Source organism: Cottoperca gobio, chromosome 5 (genome assembly GCF_900634415.1).
Source record: "Cottoperca gobio chromosome 5, fCotGob3.1, whole genome shotgun sequence".
NCBI classification, from domain to species: Eukaryota; Metazoa; Chordata; class Actinopteri; order Perciformes; family Bovichtidae; genus Cottoperca; species Cottoperca gobio.
Window position 1 is genome coordinate 19,293,664 of NC_041359.1, and position 20,090 is coordinate 19,313,753.

A 20,090-nucleotide genomic window follows, 5' to 3' on the forward strand; every position below is an offset into this window, starting at 1 on the left:
GGTTCATTTTTAGCTACATGAATTCCCTTTGTCCAGGCAATAACACATGTTTGCCCTCTCTGCACCCGGAACTTGATGGTTGGTTCTTTGGCGCTCTCTCCTTACCCCTTTCCTTACAAGATATCAACCCCACATTTTTATTCCTTCCTGGGGGGGCTTTTGAGGTGGCTGGCAGAGCGACAAGCAAAGCAGGAAGGCTAAATCCAGCCATAGAAAGCACAACAAACTGAGCCTTCTCCAAACACAGCAGCACCACTGCTCCTCGGGGCACAGAAACCACTAAGCAAACAGTTCTATCAGTAAAGTCAATTGCAATATTCATACAGGACAACAGCACCAGATACCGCATTCAAAGAAATAGATTGAGTCTATATAAGTATTGGTTATGAAAGAGGAAAAGTAAGTAAGTCATTCACCCTGCGGCGCACGTATTTCCTTAAGCTTATGTATAAAAGAGCAGATAATAAAAGTTTAAATAATACACACAGACACACTCTTTTTGTCTCTCTTTCTCTCACAAACACACACACACACACACACACACAGATGAAAGAGGAAAAATAGATCCATTGCCCGTTGAATAATGTTCTTACGTAGCGACTTTTTCTCAGATTGAAAAGACTCATTATTTGATTCATTGGCGTCTTATTTCCTCACAGTGGGCCGAGGATTAACTTAAAACTATTACTGTTGTGCAAGTTTTTCTTGTAAAGAGCAGAGGGGGCCATACTGCTGCCCCAGAATGACTAACTATCTGAAAGCCATTCGGTCTGTTGTGTCTCACAGTTCTTTAATCATCCCATATTAAGCACCAAGCCCACCAAGTCATTTTCATTTGTCACGTGAAGCGTTACAAAACTAATTCAAAGGACAGACGGCTGATTATCGCGTATAAAAACTATACTATGCACAAGCTATGCAAATGACAGGAAAGGCCCAAGGGGTGCGGAAAGGGCGAGGACGAGCCAAGAATCCTGAGGAACCCGAAGTTAAATAAACCGATGCAGAAGCCAAATTTATGTATTCAATAATGCAATCTCGCATACAGGATGTAGTCATGTATTACTGCTACTAACAGACACAAGGTAGTTTGTCATAGCGATAGACCAGCCACAAGGCGTAGCCAGGTGTTCAGCATCTGCGAGTCTATTCCTCCAATTATCATATTAGGATTATTGTTCGTGCCCCTCGTTCTCGCCCGCTCTATCTCTCTTGTCTTGTCCCAGGCTCGCTCCCTGTCCCCCTCCCTCCCTCCCTAAGGGTGCCTCCGTCCTGCCCCACCCCCTTTCTGCAGAGAGCCCTGCCGAGATTACATAATAGTCTTTTTAAAATTTAAACCCCTGACACGCTTTTCTTGTCCTGCTTTAAGGGGCCAGCTTTGCCCTCTCTCCTGCCCCAGCCTCAAGTCCTCAACTAAAAATGGCCAATTGGTGGCCAGTGGATCACATCCAGCTCACCACACCCTTAAATAGGGCATGTATGTATACATTATATATGCAGTTTCTCTATACGGCTTTACTGTTAGTGTTGCACAAGTCTTAAATAACTTATTTTGGGACCTTTATGAATCTTTATGAGTTTGGCACCGCTGAAAATGTGTGCTTCAATGAAAGATAACTTTATTTTAATGTTCTCTTCATATATGTACGTTTTGTTTGTCATTTTTTGTCATTTTGTAACTTTTGTAATTATTGTTTATTGTATATAGTACTTATTTTAAAATATTTCATATATATATAATTTAATTTAGCTAATTCTTCTGAGCTGACATGCTGTCTCTCTCGCACACATTTCATTGTACTGTTGACCCCGTGTTAACTTGCATATGACAAATAAAATGAAAATCTAAAATTAAACAAAGGATAAAATGACTGTGTGTCACAGGTGATCCAACACAGAATGACTCGCAGTTCCCTTTAGCTATATGGAGCGTTTTAGCATCATATAAGGAAATAGTTTGAAACTTCATGGTTTCGTTTCAGTCTAAAAGTGTGAATCATCTTTGAACTTTTTTTAGAAATGGTAAAATGTTTGCTTCATTGTCTGCATGAGAGAAATTAATTGTGTGTATGTGTGTAGAAGAGAGCCGGTTGTGTGCACAAGCTCTCACACCTGCAGCAGGTTCCTGCAGGAACAAGGTGCTGCGAGGCGACAGACTCTTTCATGTTGAGTAAAGGCTGCTTTCCTTGACACCTTGATGGCTATCTGGACTGGGTGGTGGCTGCTTTTAGGAGACAGTTGCAGGATCAAACAGATAACTTACTCTTCCATATCTGAACAATATAACCACTGGTTTTGGCTGTCTGGTAAATGGCACACTTGATCAAATATGCACCAAACAACAACCCCCCCCCCTTATGTTTCATTACAACTGCTGAGGGTCTACTAACTTCTGAGCAAGTACATAAAAGATGGTTCATACATCAAGGTGGTTTTTCATTTCTTTTGATAGGAGTCACTGAGACACACATTACATCATGAAAGATTGTGTTTTCCACTCTGGAAGTGGCTGTTACAAAAGTGCTTCATCTCCTAAAGAGCTAATTGTAGCCTAGGTGGGAACTGTCTGTAAAACTGGCCTTATTACAGGCCAGGGGCAGGGGACGCCATTTCCGCATTACACACTTCCTGTGTTTCCAAGGCACACTCACTGCACGTGGGAATATTTCAGGGCCCCAATAAAGTCTACAGCCTGAGGAGATGCTAGCTCTACGACAGCCCCCTCCCCACCTGAAGGTGATCCAGACGAATACTCTTCACATGTATCTTCATCGCATGGCTTTCAATTGTTCATTGATTGGGAATGCAGATCAAAGCTCCATATAAAAAAGGTCATATGCCCAGACAACCATTTTGTTTTTGTTTTACTCTTTCAGTATCCCTCTATGCCAGTCTGACCCAGCACCCCGGGGTACAAAGAACAGCATTGTGGGGGTTACACAGCGGGGCAAAGCAGCTGCACTGGACAGTGGCTGACTTCACTGGCAATAGCCAACACACTAACAAAGGCCACTGTGAGGCCCCATCCACATGAGTGAATAAATAAACCTCTCATGCATCTTTTCAACCAGAAGCATCTGCAATAGCACCTTCACAAAGAGCACATTTATCACAACAATACAACTACAAATGCTACTAGTGTATGGGTGGTGTACATACAGTTTGGGATACATACTCATAAAACATGACAATTTTCATTTTCAATCCTTCTGACAACTTCTTTATATGTATACTGTATACATCTGATGAGCAACACAAATGCTAATCGACCATATTTAACTGGGGGGGACATTCATTATACTGCACAGCTTCGACAGCAAACATCTGCTTTGCACCAAACATAATGTTTTTAAGCTTTGTTTCACAAGCATTTTGACAGCAGAGAGCTTCGGGAAACATGGGGAGAGAGGGGGAAGACATGTGGCAATGTCTGAATTGGATGATGGATGATGTGGTTACACTGAAGAGGCAAATCTTTAGAGATGTGTCACAAATATATACTTTCATTCTTTAAAATGTGTGACTCAAACAGGAGTACATTTGTTCTTGGGAACTTTTTCAATTGCAGATTTGCCGCACTAGGAACTATTTAAGGCAGCATGACGGAGTACGTGGGGACTGACTCAAATAAACTACAGCGCCCATGTTCCCCGTGATGAAGAAACATGTCGCCCAGTGCAACTGTGTGGCTCGTTGATGTTTTTTTCAACAGGTTTGAAAAACAATAGGAGGTCCATGGCTCAGACGAAGAAATTATATCAGGCTTTGGCTACAGGATCAATTCATTGATGGCTTTATATGTGGTTTGTTGACAAAAAATAAAACTACAGAATGTCACCAGACTTATCCTTTGAATTTCAATGAAACAAAAAGAAAGCCAAAAAGCCCCCTGACTATTTAACCTTCTGTAGTGACCTTCGTACTTAAAGTAGCAGATTAAAGTGAGTACTTCAGCCTTTTGTAATGTACTTGTAACGTTCCTCACTCCCCGATCTTAACTTCAGCCAAACATTTAAATGCTATGAAAGCGAAGACAAGGATTGGCATTTATTGTCTCTCTGACTTTTTTGGGTTTTCAATCCCTAACACTGCGAAATGTCAGGTCCCACTACAGCATAGGTCCTATAACTGTTGTTTTTGAGAGCGTTTGGCATAAACTAGAGGGAGTAGCAGGAGACAGAGGATGGAGTCACTGTTGTTTCTGTCCCAGATAGAGACATGGAAGGAGACTGGCCCACAGATGAGAAGGGGGGGGAGGAGAGCAGTTTGTGAAAAACAGCAGGTTTCTCCATTGCTCTGGGCGAGTCTCTAATGACTTCCAGACCTACTCTCATACAGTCTCTGCGTCTAGACTGCAGCTACAGCACTCTACCCTGGCCTCACTCACTCTCTCACAGGCCAACCGCCACTCAAACACACACACACACACACACACACACACACACACACACACACACACACACACACACACACACACACACACACACACACACACACACACACTGTCCCCCCCCCCAAAGCCCTCTGTCCTCTTAGAAAACTACAGGCGTTTCAGTCTAAGAGGCTGACCAAAAAGACACTGCTGCTTTCATCCCCTCCCCAGGGATTCAGCCTCAAAGCATCCCCACTCTAATGAAGACTTTGAAACGACGGCTGTCTTTTTTTTTTTGAGAATTACTTTCGGTTTGTCTCATGACTGCATCCTCTGTGGCTCTAAATGCAAAAGGAAATCACATCAATCAAAAAAAGACAAACTTTGTAAATGTCCTAATTGGGCATGACAGGACTGTTTAAAAGAAGAATGGCTTCTCTCACTCGCTGATGAAACATCCCATTACTTCTCCAGCCTTGCTGTGTTTCGCCAAATAAATCAAATAGACCAACAATCTCAGTGTGTTAACAGACGACTGCTTTTAGAATGTGTTCGGAGGGATCAAACGCTACAGTGACATATTAGCATACGTTTGCTTTCACAAAAATGTCATTTAGCATGGCAGGTTTTACATCTCTTTGCGAGGCGGTTTTACACTTGGAGACTGCGCCCGTTCAATCGCATTCAAGTCAAATCAATCTACATAGTTCCCACAATTGCCAAAAGATAAGTTGAAGATATTACATGAATAAAATCTCGGCAAACATTGAATTTTTCCTTATTCATATCAGAGAAGATAAGCAGTGAGAGCTTTTGTACTTCTACACAATTTATAGACTTGAATGGGCAAAATAAAAGTGTCTGCCTAGAGGTGCTTTAAATGATATAATACTCATATAGAGATCTGCATACTGTAAGCCAGAAAGCATTTCCTCTCGAGCCTGCAATTATCTTCTCTAAATGCTTTAAATGTCAGCCAAAGTTCACTGTGCTGTGACAGTAAGACGAAGCAGGATCATAACAACGATGGTGCACAGGATGGTAACCCAGTGCCTATATATAATATATTGGACTGTTTAAACTCAGCAGTTTAAAGTTTGTAAGACTTACAAACATCCGGCTCCTCGTCAGAGCCGTCTGGGCAGTCCTTCTCTCGATCGCAGCGCCAGCCCTTAGAGATGCACGTCACCCCGTCCTTGCACACAAACTGCTTTGGGCTGCAGGTCTTTGGAGCTGAAAAGAGACAAAGAAAAGTGAATTAATTAAAAGATTTCTGGAGAAAAAACGAGCTCCTTTTGTGTCAGTGATCTTTATTCTCGAGGTCTCATTAGCAAGCGGGGTCTCTTGTGTTCAGAGTCAATAGTGGTCCTCTCTGGTCCTAATTAGGTGCTGGAAAGATGCTACTTGATGGAGGGGTTGGAGAATGGATACACAGAAACCCAAACCCACATTCATGGAGGCTTTGGTAAACTTCGCTGCACATAAATATTCAGGTCAGTGTTCCCAGGCCAATAGCAGTGATGCAACATGTCTGGAGGATGTCAAAGAACATCTTGTTCTGTGAATTGCCCTGCTATCATCCATTTCCCCCTTCAATCCAACTTTTCCAGAGAGAGAGGAAAATCTGCCCACTCCAGCCACAGCCAAATGGGGGGCCGTATTCAAACCCACACTAATTCAAGTCCTCCTCTGAACAGCACATAAACACTTTGACAACACACATACAAGCAACAAAGCAGAGTTACCCAGGGGCGTTCAGGGGAAGCTCTGAGTGGAGGTTGATACGACAATGTGCTGCTATGCTGAGTAGGAAAGATATAGGGGGAAATAAAAGGTAGTGAGGTACTGTGCTTTACTTTATTATCTATTTTAGTATACAACTTAAAGATTTTAAAAAATCCACAGATGTGCAGGAGTGCATTACTGTTTATTGTGCACGCAGTACTTGGGAAATACAAACTCTATTTGACAATGTAAGAGCTGACCGAAGCTTTGTAACAGTCTTTCTCTCAGCAGGTATTCAGCTGTCATTGAGAAGCTATTCATATCATCCAGGTTTCATGAACAAGCCTTTTATTTTCATGCCCTCCGTGTTATTATGCACTGAATAATTTAACAAACAACTGACTACATTTTTACACTGAATAGATGTTTTATTCTTACTTAGAGTTGGATAAGTTCCTTGTACAAAATAGTTACTTATTAGTCAGTTTCATTATTAATTATAAGCAAAATAAATAGTACGTAATGTCTTAGGTGCCAACAACTGCCTTCACACACATATAATGTCAATTCATATCGTTTGAACTTCATGTATTACGAGCAGCCGAGTGGAAAAAGAAGTTCTCGCCAGCTCTGACTTATAATTCCTAGTCAACGATATCTGGAATGTCTTACACCGGCGATATCTTCCACTTGATGAAAAGACACGACTTGTCAACAAACTGTTGGCACAATGGCTGCAAATACAGCAGAGCTGGCAGTCACATCAAAATAAAATCCAATATTAACACTGATACAATTGATTCAGCTCATTTGAAAAGAACCAATACACTGTCTGTGTCTGGCTTCACTTGTAATCAAGTCGCCAGGAGTACATAACACGACACTAAAGGACGAGAGCTTCAGCCGAATACAAAACAAATCCACTGAAGTGTTTGTCCTTCATGTGCTGCTTTCATAAAACATTACTTCTTCCAAAACTATTAATTCATTAAAACAAAAACAATTTACCAGTTGACATTTAAAGCGTGAGCAACAGGCAACCCTAAGCTATGATTAGGATTCCTCATGGACGGCTCAGTGTTTGAATGTTTATCACCAGGCTGTGATTGAACTGATCTTTCTCTCTATTCCTCTCTACATCCGGCAAGGTCTTTTTATGCGCAATCCCCTTTCATTTCTTTGTGCCACCGCGTAGAACATCAGGTGTGGTGTCTGGACAAGCGCTGACATCTCCCTTGTACAGATACCTTTTCAGCAACGTAGTTCATCATATAAAGCACTGATTGGAAACGGTGATATAGCACGATGGCATATAACATGATGAATAGGACAAGGGGGGAGGGGAGCATGGGATAGACTAGGAGTGGAAGATGGGATGAAACAGGATAAACAGGATGACTGTATTTACATTTAATGCTATGCTCCGACTCCAGCGGTGAAGGGAATCTTGAAATGGAGCTCAACCTAAATACCATGAATTCGACCTGACATATTGCTGCACACATTCATAGACTCCCCACTTATCCTCCTCTGTGCACCGCTGTGATGTGTGTGTCTGTGCGTGCATGTGTGTGTGTGTGTGTGTGTGTCTCTGTGCGTGCATGTGTGTGAGTGGGCGTGTAGAGGGGCATCTTTTTCTCTCTCTCAGAAGTTACAAGGATTTGAATTATTCATGAAATGCAACCAGGCTTGTGTTAAAACGTTTCCTTTTTGCACCTCATCTCTTTTATTTCGTGCGTGTTTATTTGTTTGTTAGTATGTTCAGAGGTGTCAACACTAGCCATAGCAGGCAGCTAGTTGCGGTGCGTCTGTCTATTGTTTATTTAGACATGCTTTAACTCGACTTGCTGTTAACTCGGCTTCCACTAATGGTTGTGGGATGAGTGTACGCTCGACTCAACCACAAGATGCTGCTGACAGAAACATATCAGGGACCAGAGCAAGTAGGTCAGGAGGTTAGTTAGCCGAGGGTGAAGGCAGGCAGCGTTAAAGGTTACTGTACCACCAGCTTATTAGCTGTGATGGTTAGAGAGAAGCAAAGGGAGTGTAGACAAAGGCCTTTACAAACATCCACATCTGCATTAAAGAACTGTATTTACACTGTGTACAGATCAATCCAACCACAGTTTGTCAGTGGACAGACACTGAACTATAGCCACTTGTTCCAAGATTGCATGTTACTGAGTAGAAATGACGCTGATAGATAGTTAAAAGTATTTATTGCTGGATAGCAAGACTTTCCTGCCCTCACTGACTTTAATATTATATCAGTAATACATACAGGTTCAAAATGTGAAATGGTAGATCATGAACTGAAATGAGAAGAAATGAATCCACTGAGAAGGACAGCTGTGTGTTGGTCTAATATCTTGCGCAGATAGGTTTACCTGATGCATGTTATTTCTTTGGGTTGGTGGCATGGAAAAATGACATCGGTAGTGTACAGGTTCACTATATTTGCATGTGAAGCAGGACACAATAAATATGTCTCTGGAGACAGATGTTGACACAAATTATAATGCCATTTTAAATTAAATCTGTGCTCGACACATCTTGTTTAATATAACCAAGTTTAAAGAGAGTCGGTCATACATTTGAGATGTTTGTCTCACAGTTTTATGAACTGTTGCACAACACAACAGGGCTCAACGGGTTTGTCTTTTGTTTCAAAAGAAAAGGATGCAGGGAGGAAGAGGATGAAGCTAAAAAACAAAAAAGATGGCAAACATATGGATATGACACAGGATGACATAAGAGAAAGAGCTGCAGCAATGAGAGCAAATGGAGAGGCGGGGATCTAACTACAAGTCAAAGCGGGGGCAGGGCTCTCACAGCTGGGGGCAGGCCTGAAGATCTGAGAACAGACTGAGCTGGGCTGGGATACTGAGATGGGATGGAGGAATGTCACACATGCTATCAATGAGCTGCCTGTGTGTTTACCAAAGTGGTGGCTGAGTGAAAATGCTTTGGGTCATCGCCATTTGGGCTGGATTACAAATCCTCTGCCCTCTGCCCCCGCCGCTGTCTGATGGTCCTCCAAGATGAGCTCAGTCTAGTTTGGAGGAAGAGTCCTCTTCTTAGGCAAACACAAGCCTCGCCACCAGCCAAAGCCTCATTCCCTCCGACACCGACAGCAGTGCTAAAAATAAGTCGGAGGCCTGCCCTCTGAGATCAACCAGGTCACTACAAAGCTCCAGCAGACACTGAGACTACCGCCTCATCACGCACCACTTACCAGCAGTTGAGGTGAAGGTGGACCTAAAGAGCTGTCAACAGTGGTGCTGAAAGGAAGCTTGAGTAGTATGGAATTCATTTTTCAAAACCGGCTGCATATCGTATCGCTCCTTCAATGGAACAGCCACTATTCAAGTGCCCTTGAGCAAGACAATCTGCACCAGCTCCAGGGCTGCTGTTCTGTAACTTATCCAGCCCTCTGACCTCACAGTAGAGGCAAGACCACAAACCAGAAGGTCAGGGATCAGCTAAGCATCCGCAAACGTGCAAACCATGTTCATCTACCAGCCCCAGTAGAACAAGATGAGGAATCGGCAGCCGTACCCATAGCAGCTCCGTGAGGCTGATCTACGGAGCAACGGTGCTTTGAGCGATATGCTGACATGATGTTAGCCATTTTTGTTTAGCGTGTTAGCATGCTAACATTTGCTAATTAGGACGAAACACAAAGTACAGCTAAGGCCGATGTTGTTAGTTTGAAGGTATTGGACAAACTAACCTGACGATAGTACAAGATAAATCCTGAAGGGAACATGAATGTCTGTGCAACATTTGAATGGCAATCCATTCAATAGTTGTGGAGACATTTCACTTATAGCCACAAAGGTTACCACCCTCATGGCGGTGCTAGAGGAGAAGTTGTAGAATCATTCAAGTTATTACAATCCATCCACTGGAAACCATGAATGTCTGTACTACATTTCATAGTAATTCATCCAAATTTCGATATATATTTGCACCGAAGTGGTGGATGAGCCGAGGAACAGACGGAGAGACATTGCCATCCATAGAGCCATGCTGCTAGCACAGTTGAAAAATGGAATACTCTTTCGAAGAATACTGTGCACTACGGATGATTATCTTCAGTTTAGATCTTTTACTTAAGTCTCATTTCATATCCCTAGAATCTAGCTGCCTCTGTGAGATACCAGACTTGGGTTCCCCCCTGTACTCGAGTCACTCACATGCACACCTTGAACATGTCAGTATGACTGTTAGAGACTGAGAATGGCAGAAGTGGAAGGACAGAGGTGGAGAAATACAACGTAGGCACACAAATGTATTTTGCGCACGCATAAAGTTAATGCTTTTACATGACAGCAGCTGCTCTACGACACACAGAAGGAATAAACTCAGGATTGCTCAGATACGAGAAAGTGATCCTTCATACCGATTCATCCAAAGCTATTGGAGAATAATAAAAGCTGGCAGGCCACACAAAAGCACCAGGTGGGTGTGTTGGCTAATGTAAGTGCAGGGGGAAGTTTTTTTTACAAAGACTGTTGCAATGTCTTCTGGGAAAAAAAACATTTAGTTTAGTCTACTGAAGATAGCGTGTACTCGCACTAATAATACACTGTTTCTCAAGGGGAGAAGATGTTCCTGCTCTACCAAATGCTCTTCGCTGTTAGACGTGATAAAGCTTCGTTATCTCTTCGCATGTTTACGAAAGGGAGGTTTATATAAGGGCAAGATAAACAACCTGAATTGTGTGTAATCAATCTCAACATTGACGCCCAGTTGGCCAAACTTTTATATGCACTTTATCTTCACCGATTGGAATAACATTGCAACATGGCCAGTTTAACATTTACTCATAGCTAAATATCTTAACAGAATAAAACATCAGCAATGCTGCAGGAAGTTAATGGTAAACAACTCAGACTGATCCATAAAGAATATCAAGTGAGAAATGTTTTTAATATTTGGTGTTCAGTAGCACTCCAGCCCTGATGAACTTTCTTTTTAGATTTAGACGACACAAGACCAAGTTTGGCCGGTAACGAGATAGCAAACAGCCACAACAAAGCCCAAAGGGAAGACAAATAGGAAGAGACTGATGCAGAGCGGAAAGAGAGAGGGGCAGGGGACTATTTTGCTGACCTTTGGGCTGACCCGAGGGGGTTCTGCTAAGCGCCAAGAAAATGAGGGAAGTGTCTATATTGGCCTCTCTGGCTGCGGCCTGCCACCTCCTCATCCTCCACAGCCCAGGCACAAATGATTCAGGATTTTGTAATGGAAGAGAGTGAGAAGAAGGAAGAGGCAGGGAAAAAAAGTTTTCCAATTTGTCACGTTACAAAACAGAGAAAAAGAGGCCCCAGCTGTACCTTTTAAATAAACCTTTCCGGCAGAGTTTGGAGGAGCTGTGGAAGTGGACACATTTAGACATGAATACCACAGAGTCTGGACGACAAAGCTAATTCATGTTTACATTGTTTCAGTGTGTGTGTGTGTAGCTGCTCGACTGCTCACCCTCTGGATGAATGTTTAATCTAAGAATGGTTTTAATGAGATGTGTGTTTCTAAGACAGACTGTGTGTTTGAAAGGCTACCTAAGTGTGTGTTATGCATGCACTTAGAGCTGAAGAGAATTAACATCAGGAATGTGCTCATGTCTGGTGAAAGTTGCCGTCGCGGAGGACAACACGGTCCGACTCCTGCCTGCAACGCTTTGGGTTTTACCGGTCAGATCGGAGCACAAACACAGTCAAAGTGAGAGGCAGAACCTATTAAGCCGAGCAGAGTAATCAAATGTGAACTTAATTAAGAGTTATTTGGATGTCTGGCTGAGATTTCACCACGTCTCAACCCCTGAGTGGTAATCAACCACGACTGCTATTTGTGCTAGAGTCGGTGTGGAAGCTGCAGCAGAGTTTGAGGACGAAGCAGAAAACCACAAGGTGTGATCCGCCATTATCAAGTCAGTTTAGACAAATCCCTTCGGCTCACCGCCGTGAGAGCACACGCTGTACGTAGCTGCACAGGGAGAAAAATGACAATTAAGCCTACTTAGTATGCTGCCGGGGGAAACATATTAAAGAAGATTATATGCAATTCTTTAGTGCCCTTTCATAAGTCCGGTACAAGTTTCAAGTCTCAGTGTGACGCATGAGCTCAACGGAACGAGACGAGTTTCTCTAGAACGTTCTCTCACATTCACTATGTGCTGAAGAAACCTGAGCGCTGCTAATGACACCCACATTTGATACACAGATTTTACATTTGAGCATGAAGTTTGCTGCCGTTACACTCTCCTGGCTCTGGCCAAAAGGAAACACAATCTGCCAACAAGCCCCTCAATAATAACACATGATATCTTGTTTGTTTAATCTGTACAGAAACCGCACTGAAGAAACTACAGTTCGCAGGTTTATGTGCTGGACTTATTTTTGGGCTGCCAGGAAATCAGGAAGTAAGTTACTGCTCCCAGGCAAGAAACAGTCCGGTCAGTGACCCTCCATAGAGCAGACACTTCTCTTTTATCACCTCAGTCTTTCTGTACGGATTAAACAACAAATACATAGCATGATTAGTGAGTCTTAGAAGTGCTGGAAGGCAGATTGTGTTACCATCGACAGAGCCAGGCTAGCTGTTTCCAATGTTTGTGCTAAGCTACCCAGCAGCTGCCTGTAGCCTAACATTTAACGGACAGATGTGATATCGATCTTCTCATCTAACGATCTTCCACAAAGCAAGTTTTACAATAATAATAATAATAACTTCAAGACATTTCCGCGTTCTTGATCGACAGTTTTTGCAAAATCAGATCCACACATTCAAATCCTCCACAGTAAATGTGAAGATCACTACGTGTACAATAGAGATTTACTGGATGCAATATCACCTTCAAACATTTCTCACCTTTGCTGTTTTTGCTCAGGCGGAAGGCAGAAATAATAATTGTGGGGCCATGTGAGGAGATTTCTGCCACTAAGTGAAGGGTGAACGCCCTGCTTGAGGGATTAGTGTTACAATTAAGCTTATGTTAAGGTTATGGTTGGGTACTTTGTGTTTAGGATTAGAAGTTTGGGAATAAATCTCAATCACGGTTGCATGAATAGTGACCTCTATGCTGAATGTGTGTGTCGTTGAAGATGCATTGTTTGAATGTGTGACATATCTGAAACCCTAAGTTGCGTCGACTCCTATTAGGGATGTTGAATTGTGAAGGCTCGATACATACTGTACTTTATCAGCATGTACTGTAGAGAAGAATGAGGTTTGCTTTTGTTCAATGTTCTCCCTACAAGGAATGAATTCACAAGAAATCTTCAAATAGGTGCGAGTCTGCTGTCACACGTTTGTCCCAGAAATAAATGGAAGTCAGTGAAGAAACCCTTCTAGCGGAGGCTTAAATGGATGTGAATGAATGTATTTGTTGTGTGGGCTGATGCTAAAAATAGACTGCATTTCATCTGGTGGAGGAACCAAGATCGGAAACATTTTATGAACCAAAAAATGACTATTTCTATGTGGAGCTGAAATTAAGACTCAGCGATGTTTGCGACGTGCAAAGTAATACGACGCTTGGGCTTTACCTTGTGCATTAATGATTGGAATAGATAGACTCAATCTTATGCAGCAACACTAAGCAATATAGCCTCAAGTGTCAATTGTAACAATAACCAACAAACGTTCCTCTCAGACTGACACAGTGGAGCATGTTATGCCCATGTATGCTGTGAACGGGACAACTCGAGACATCCGACCTGACCTCAGCGTTAACACGGGTTCCTGTTACTTCAATATAGAATACAGTTACATTAGTTATTGATATATACAGTCAACAATCAAATAAACACAATTAAGTAGCACAATTGTGGGGCGTCCCGGTAGCTCAACCAGTAGCACAGGCGTCCCATATAAAAAGGCTGAGTCAATTTCATAATCTGCACTTCTCTATCATAAAGGCATGAAAAGCCCGAAAATATAACTTTAAAAAAAAAAAGCAGCACAATTGTTTGATGTCTACACTTGCTCCCTTCAAACCGACAGAATTACACAATGAGTTTAAGCAGTGATGTGTATGGGGTCAGGTTTTTAATCACGACCGTTGGTTTGTTATGAACGGCCAAACGTGGGCTGAATGAGACAACACTATCGCACTCTTTTAGCCGGAGGAAATTCACACCTGAAGAACATAGCTACTGTATGTGAAGGACGGCTGCTCTGTGATAATAGCTTCATCACTAATAAAGTTTCTTATGACACATGATACTCTCTTTCTATTACTCATGCAGAAACAAATGCTGAATTATCAAGGGAGTATGATCTCTTAAATAGATTCTTAAATCATTCCCAGACTGATAAGTGTGCTGTAACACCATAAAGTGAAATATCTGTTGCTTCCTGTGATATATCAAGGAAAAGTGTAAGGATTCAATATTAAATTGCGTATCACATAAAACTAAAGTGAGCTACGGTTATAAAAACAAAGTGATGGCTTTCATCGCACATGGATTTACTATAAGTTTAACCAAAGCCGCTACAGGATTAAAGAAACTATAATCAATATTTTACTTATCAATAAAGCTAGACAACATTTGCAAAGTCAACCAAACAGGCATGACCCAATGGATTGGATCAACATTTGCTGAGTATGTAAAGCTCTTACTGGCATCTCCCCAAACTGTACCACAGAGACGGATGTTAAAACTCTGAATTTAAAAAGAAACATGACGATTCAAAGGTTATCGTTCAATCCCAGGTTTGGCAATGTGCCCCATCAAATACTATTATGAGTGACTGCAGGTGGGAAGTTGCAAACACTGCAGATAAGTCATTCTCCTCTTTTCTATTCTCACTCTTATTGGATGAATTTTGAATTACTCTGTTTACAAGGCAGTTATTTCTAGTCTTCACAAGACAGAACAAATGGCAAGATGGCTCGGATTTCTGTTTTTTTTCTCCCCCAAGAGAGATAATAACACTGAGGATTTGGTCTAAGCTACTAATCAATGACTTCTGGCAGGTGGGGCTTAGCATTCTTTCTGATTCTGTGTTCACCAGTGATCCCCCCTCCCCCCTACCCTTCCCTTCATGTATTGATAGCTGTGGTGTCAAAACACGCGTGCGTGTTCATGATATCCTCTAGCAACTTTCTGCTCATATTCTTTCAGAGGGCCTCCTGAGACGGCGTTCTGTCTCTAATCCTTAAATAGCTCCATCTCGATAGTGTATCTCAATCAGTGGGTCACTACTCTAAAGTGGGTCATAGAGCTGTTCTGACAAGCATGGCCACGTTTACCCAGAGCACTTTAGCGATAATAGATTAAAACACTTCTGCAGTGTTTTCAGGCTATTATAAAGAAAGGTCTCATTTGTATGAACCTTTTTAATTCCTAATGAGATTAGAAGATCGATTTAGGAGTCACATTTTTCAAAATACGCTTATTTGGATTCTTGCCTATCTATACATCTATATATCTATATATCTATACATCTATATATCTATCCGCTCAGTGTGAAGACGGACACAGTTAGCTTAGCTTAGCATACAGGCTGGAAACAAGGTGCAACAGTTAGCCTTGCTCTGTTAACACATCCTCCAACTAGCATCTTTTAAACTCGCTGATTAACATGTTATACCTCATTTGTTTAATCTACAAAAACCAAAGTGTCAAATGCAACTGTACGAGGGGTTATGTGCGGGAGCAGTGACTTCCTGGATTCTTCTCTGGTTGCCGTAGATTTGCTGGTATGTGGATTTTGATACCTTCAGGGTAGCTGTTCACAGTCTCGCTAACATAAGCTAACTGGCTGCATATTGACAGGCAGACATAAGAGTGGTATTGATCCTCTCATCCATCTCTCGGCAAAAATAAAAGTGAATACGTATATTTTCTAAAAATGTTACGCTTTTTGAGCTTAAAATACAGAATTTTCTTTCATGAAATAAAAACGGAAAGGAAGCAGATAACAGAGCTGCAAGTATTTAGATAAATGAAGCAACCTACTGTGGGCATTACAAATGAATACCTTCAGGGCACTAAGATTTCACATCAGCTGTGACGCAGTTGTATTGACAATTGTGTGCCAGTTGGAAATCTCTGGCTTCAGAGGAACAGAATTTCATTATTACTGTTCACCCACATAAACCATCGGTGTAATAATGTGACTGAACTTTACTTCGCCTCAGAGTTATTTTTCCCCGGGAAAAGCTGCTGACCAAAGTACTGGATTTTATATCTGCTGAGTTATGCCGTGGTCGCTGGTTTTCAGTGTGTCATATAAGGTATTTAGGCAGCAACCAACATGTATTTATAGCTGTGTTAAATAAACTGCTTTTCTCCATGTACTCTTAAACGTTGATTGTGGGACGTAAGGTCAACAGTGACGAGGATCTAACAAATGTACTCTGTTTTCCATATTGCCCTCAGTGGTAAATAAAACAATAAAGTGGTAACCTTTTGTCCGCGTGGATGTCATTGTGATGGCAGGATCACCCCAATAACAGCCAAATGCTGGGCCAGTTCTAAGGCCTCCACCAAATGTTACAGCAGAGGAGTCCACAGGGGAAACGTGCCCGGAGAAGCACAGGATGGTGAGTTAATTAAGAAGAAAGCAGCCTGTGCTACTAAATGAATAACTTTAACATTTAAGGGAGGACAAATGAGGAAACGTGAAAGGAGGAACCAGGCATTTCAGGTAGAGATGGCTCACTTCAGAACACATTTAAATAGATGTCTGAATGATACACATAGAAATGACTCAAATTAGAATTTCAGTTGTCGTCAAATACATTTCTCCATTTTCTATTTTCTGTGGAAACACCACAGCACTGTCCATTTCTGAGGACCAGTGATCTCTTTTTGCACTGGAGTTAGAGTACTTTCATGGAGTGAAACCGTGTGAATTCTTTCATTAGGGCCTTTTCCACTAGGCCCCCAATTAGCAGCGCCTTCTGAACAATTTGAGACTGTTCGTGGAAGTCTCCTCTGGAAAACAAAGAGCAGTTTAGACCCAATTAAACTCAGGGTTTGTTCGTGGCCTGGGGTCTTTGCTCTGGTTACAGCACAGAGACAGTAAGAGAAAATCTCGGTCTAGAAAATGGAAAAAAGACGAGGCAAGTCTGAAAAAACTTTACTAGTAACATATGTGGTTCAAAGGGTCTTAAAAATGAAAGAGGCAATCAAAGAGGTTAAAAAAAAGCAATTTAGCTTTGCTTGAAAGGGAGTAGCATGCAGTCTAGCTTACAACAAGTGACATGTTGGCTAAGGTCTGGTGAGGTTGGCTTCAACATTTGGGTGTTACAATTACAAGCACCCAGTAAAAATCTGAGTAATTGAGTAAATCTCACAGTCAGTCTGACTGATTAATACAAATTACAATATGTTTCCTTGATGGGCTCTGTCAAACACAGCAGCCTCTGCAGCCCACTGGGTTTGCAAGTAAAGCTAAGGTTTGGCGATCTCCTCTGCTATACTGCACAAGGCTGACTCATCAAATCAAAGCATTTAGACTGAGAGGGAGGAAAATTTCACTAAAACAACAACAGTGCGTCAAGGCAGAAACTGTTTTCTTTAAAAAAAAAAAAAAAGGCAGCATTTCTCAGCTGTTGCTGAAGACTGAGGAGGAGGGAGACACTGCAGGTGATTGCAGGCTGTCCAAGTCTATCTTCAAGGTGGTCATTTATGTGGACTTTGCTCCCTAAGAACCTCACAGCACTGCATTGCCAAGTGAAATGAGATGACTTCAAAGGCAGAGAGGAAGCCTTTATGGCTCGACGATGAATCTCACAAAATGCAGCTCGTGGTTTAAGTCAGTCATGCATGTTAAAGTCCTACTGGATTTAATGAAATGTCAAATGTAGAACCCTGATTATCTTTACAGCAACTGGTGCTTCTTATAGGAGACATTTCCTTGCCGTATAAAGTCATCTTAAAATATTCTTAGCACTCATTCACAGGTTAGACATTCCTAAGGTGAATGAGAAGCATTATATCTCTGCAAAAGAAAATAAACCCACATTCCCTTTTAACCTGCAAAGAATTTAACAAATCGGTCTGCACTAACTCCCCTTTGATAACGCCCTTTTTCCTTTCTTACTAAACAGAGGAGCGCGTGAGTGGGACTGTGAGGCTTAATAGTTTCCAGAAGTTGTTCCAGTCTGTGAGGGAGTGTGTTCACAGGGTTGTATGGGGGAGCTGTTTTGAGCTGCTCACAATCTGCCTGCAGATCACAACATGACTGTTGGCATTCAGAGGATCCTCACCTGTGCAGCCCAGGTGATATGCTGAACAATCATACTGATACACAACAATGACGCAGTGCTACATATGCCTGTTGATGGCAGCACCAAACATCTGATCTTACAGAGGAAAACTAACTGTGATAATTACATATAATCCACTCAGATGGGTATATTGTTGTAATAAAGCTTCATGCAGCCACATGCACTTTCCATTAAGAGGAAAAAACCCACTTTAATTTACCATCGGTGTGATAGACATATTTATATTACAGTGTTGTTTGATAGAGGAGTAGCACGACTGCTGCACAGCAACACACCACTCAGTAAGGTGAATGTGAACTGCCTGAAGCCCTGACACATACACACACACACACACACACACACACACACACACACACACACACACACACACACACACACACACACACACTTCGGCTCCAGAGAAGCCTCCAAAAAGCTGACATTTTTTAAAGACATGTCCCAAACCATGTATTTGCCTCTTTGTCACTTTATAAAAATTAGAACTAATGTATCTGATTGCTGTTGTTGTTTTTTTGGTGTTGTTTTAAACATGCATGCATCGATCTGTAAATAAGTGGTTTGAGCAGGTACTGTGGCCTATGCTACAATTTCCATCACTGAATGTCAGTGTAAATGTGTGAGAGCGCTTGTCTCCAGTGAAGGGCAGGAGGAAATGTGCGATCTCTGCTGTGACACTGCAATATTCACATGTGGCACTGGGAGACAGAAACAAAAGACCGCTTTAATTGTCTCGCCTCGGTTTCATCCCCTCCACGTTGCTTCACTCAACAGAGCAGTGTTTCCTCCAGGGCACAGTCTGCACGTCTCGCATGCGGACACAAAACACAATAAATCTAATCACCATGCACACACTTATTTAGTTTTTTCTAAGCATTGTATACATTGGTTACCCTAAAATCAGCTTTGCTTACCATCAATACCCCTTGGCTGAGCGAATACTTCCAAACTGTGCAACAATCCCAAGAAAAGCAATCCGGTTGCCAACATGTTGGCCACGGTGCACAACATTTTAGCCTATCTTGAAAGAATATTAGTCATCAATCGCCTCTTGGTCCTGTCAAGCTGGAGGTTGCGGAGACAGGCGACGCCGTGTAACCGTGCCCAGGCGATGATGCTCCTCACTGGAAATCCGCTTTCTGGGTGCGCAATGGAGCTGACAGGGATGCTGCTGCCTGCCCACTTGGAGAGTGTTTTTTTGCAGACTGTCAAGGCAACAAAAAAAAGCCGAGGCTTCTCCCAGCCCGGGGTTGTTTAGGGGCTCCTTGGATGCATGGACAGCCCTTCCACAAAGGCTAGCAGGCTGAACTGAGCATCAAGCTAGCCTGGCTTTGCAGTCGAGATGAGGGAGAGCTGGCGCCTCTAATCATGCAGTTGTCCGTCTTTTGTTCTCCCTGCCCCGGTGAAAGAAGCCACAGGAGGAAATAAAGCAGATGGATCAAATGTTCCTCTCCTCCCCACCACCTCTGCTGCTACTGGCCGCAGATTGAGCCTGAAGCCTGGAGCTCAGTCAGTCAGCGGTCTGAGTGACGTCGCAGCAGCAGTAGCTCTGCTGGCCCTCCCCTCTCTCTCCAGCACCCGACACCCCAACCATCCACCTCCATCAAATCACACACTCTCCTGTAGTCTCACTGCAACAATGCTCTGGATTCTGTTTCACTCCCAGATTTAAGTTTTTTAGTGCGTAGGCCATGATTCGCTAATGTATTCATTGTCTGTTAATTTAACTTCCATTTACTTTGCAAC

The 20,090-nt window shown here is 42.4% G+C and overlaps 1 protein-coding gene across 1 annotated transcript in view; it reads right to left on the reverse strand.

Moving 5' to 3' along the window:
* The window catches only part of LOC115007701 (low-density lipoprotein receptor-related protein 1-like), an 83,363-nt gene extending 63,552 nt beyond the window's left edge, over positions 1-19,811 (reverse strand). The window contains 2 exon segments of the mRNA XM_029430646.1: positions 5,483-5,605; positions 19,259-19,811. Coding sequence (XP_029286506.1) covers positions 5,483-5,605; positions 19,259-19,355 — 220 coding nt within the window. The 5' untranslated portion in view covers positions 19,356-19,811.
* Between the last annotated feature and the right edge of the window lie 279 nt (positions 19,812-20,090).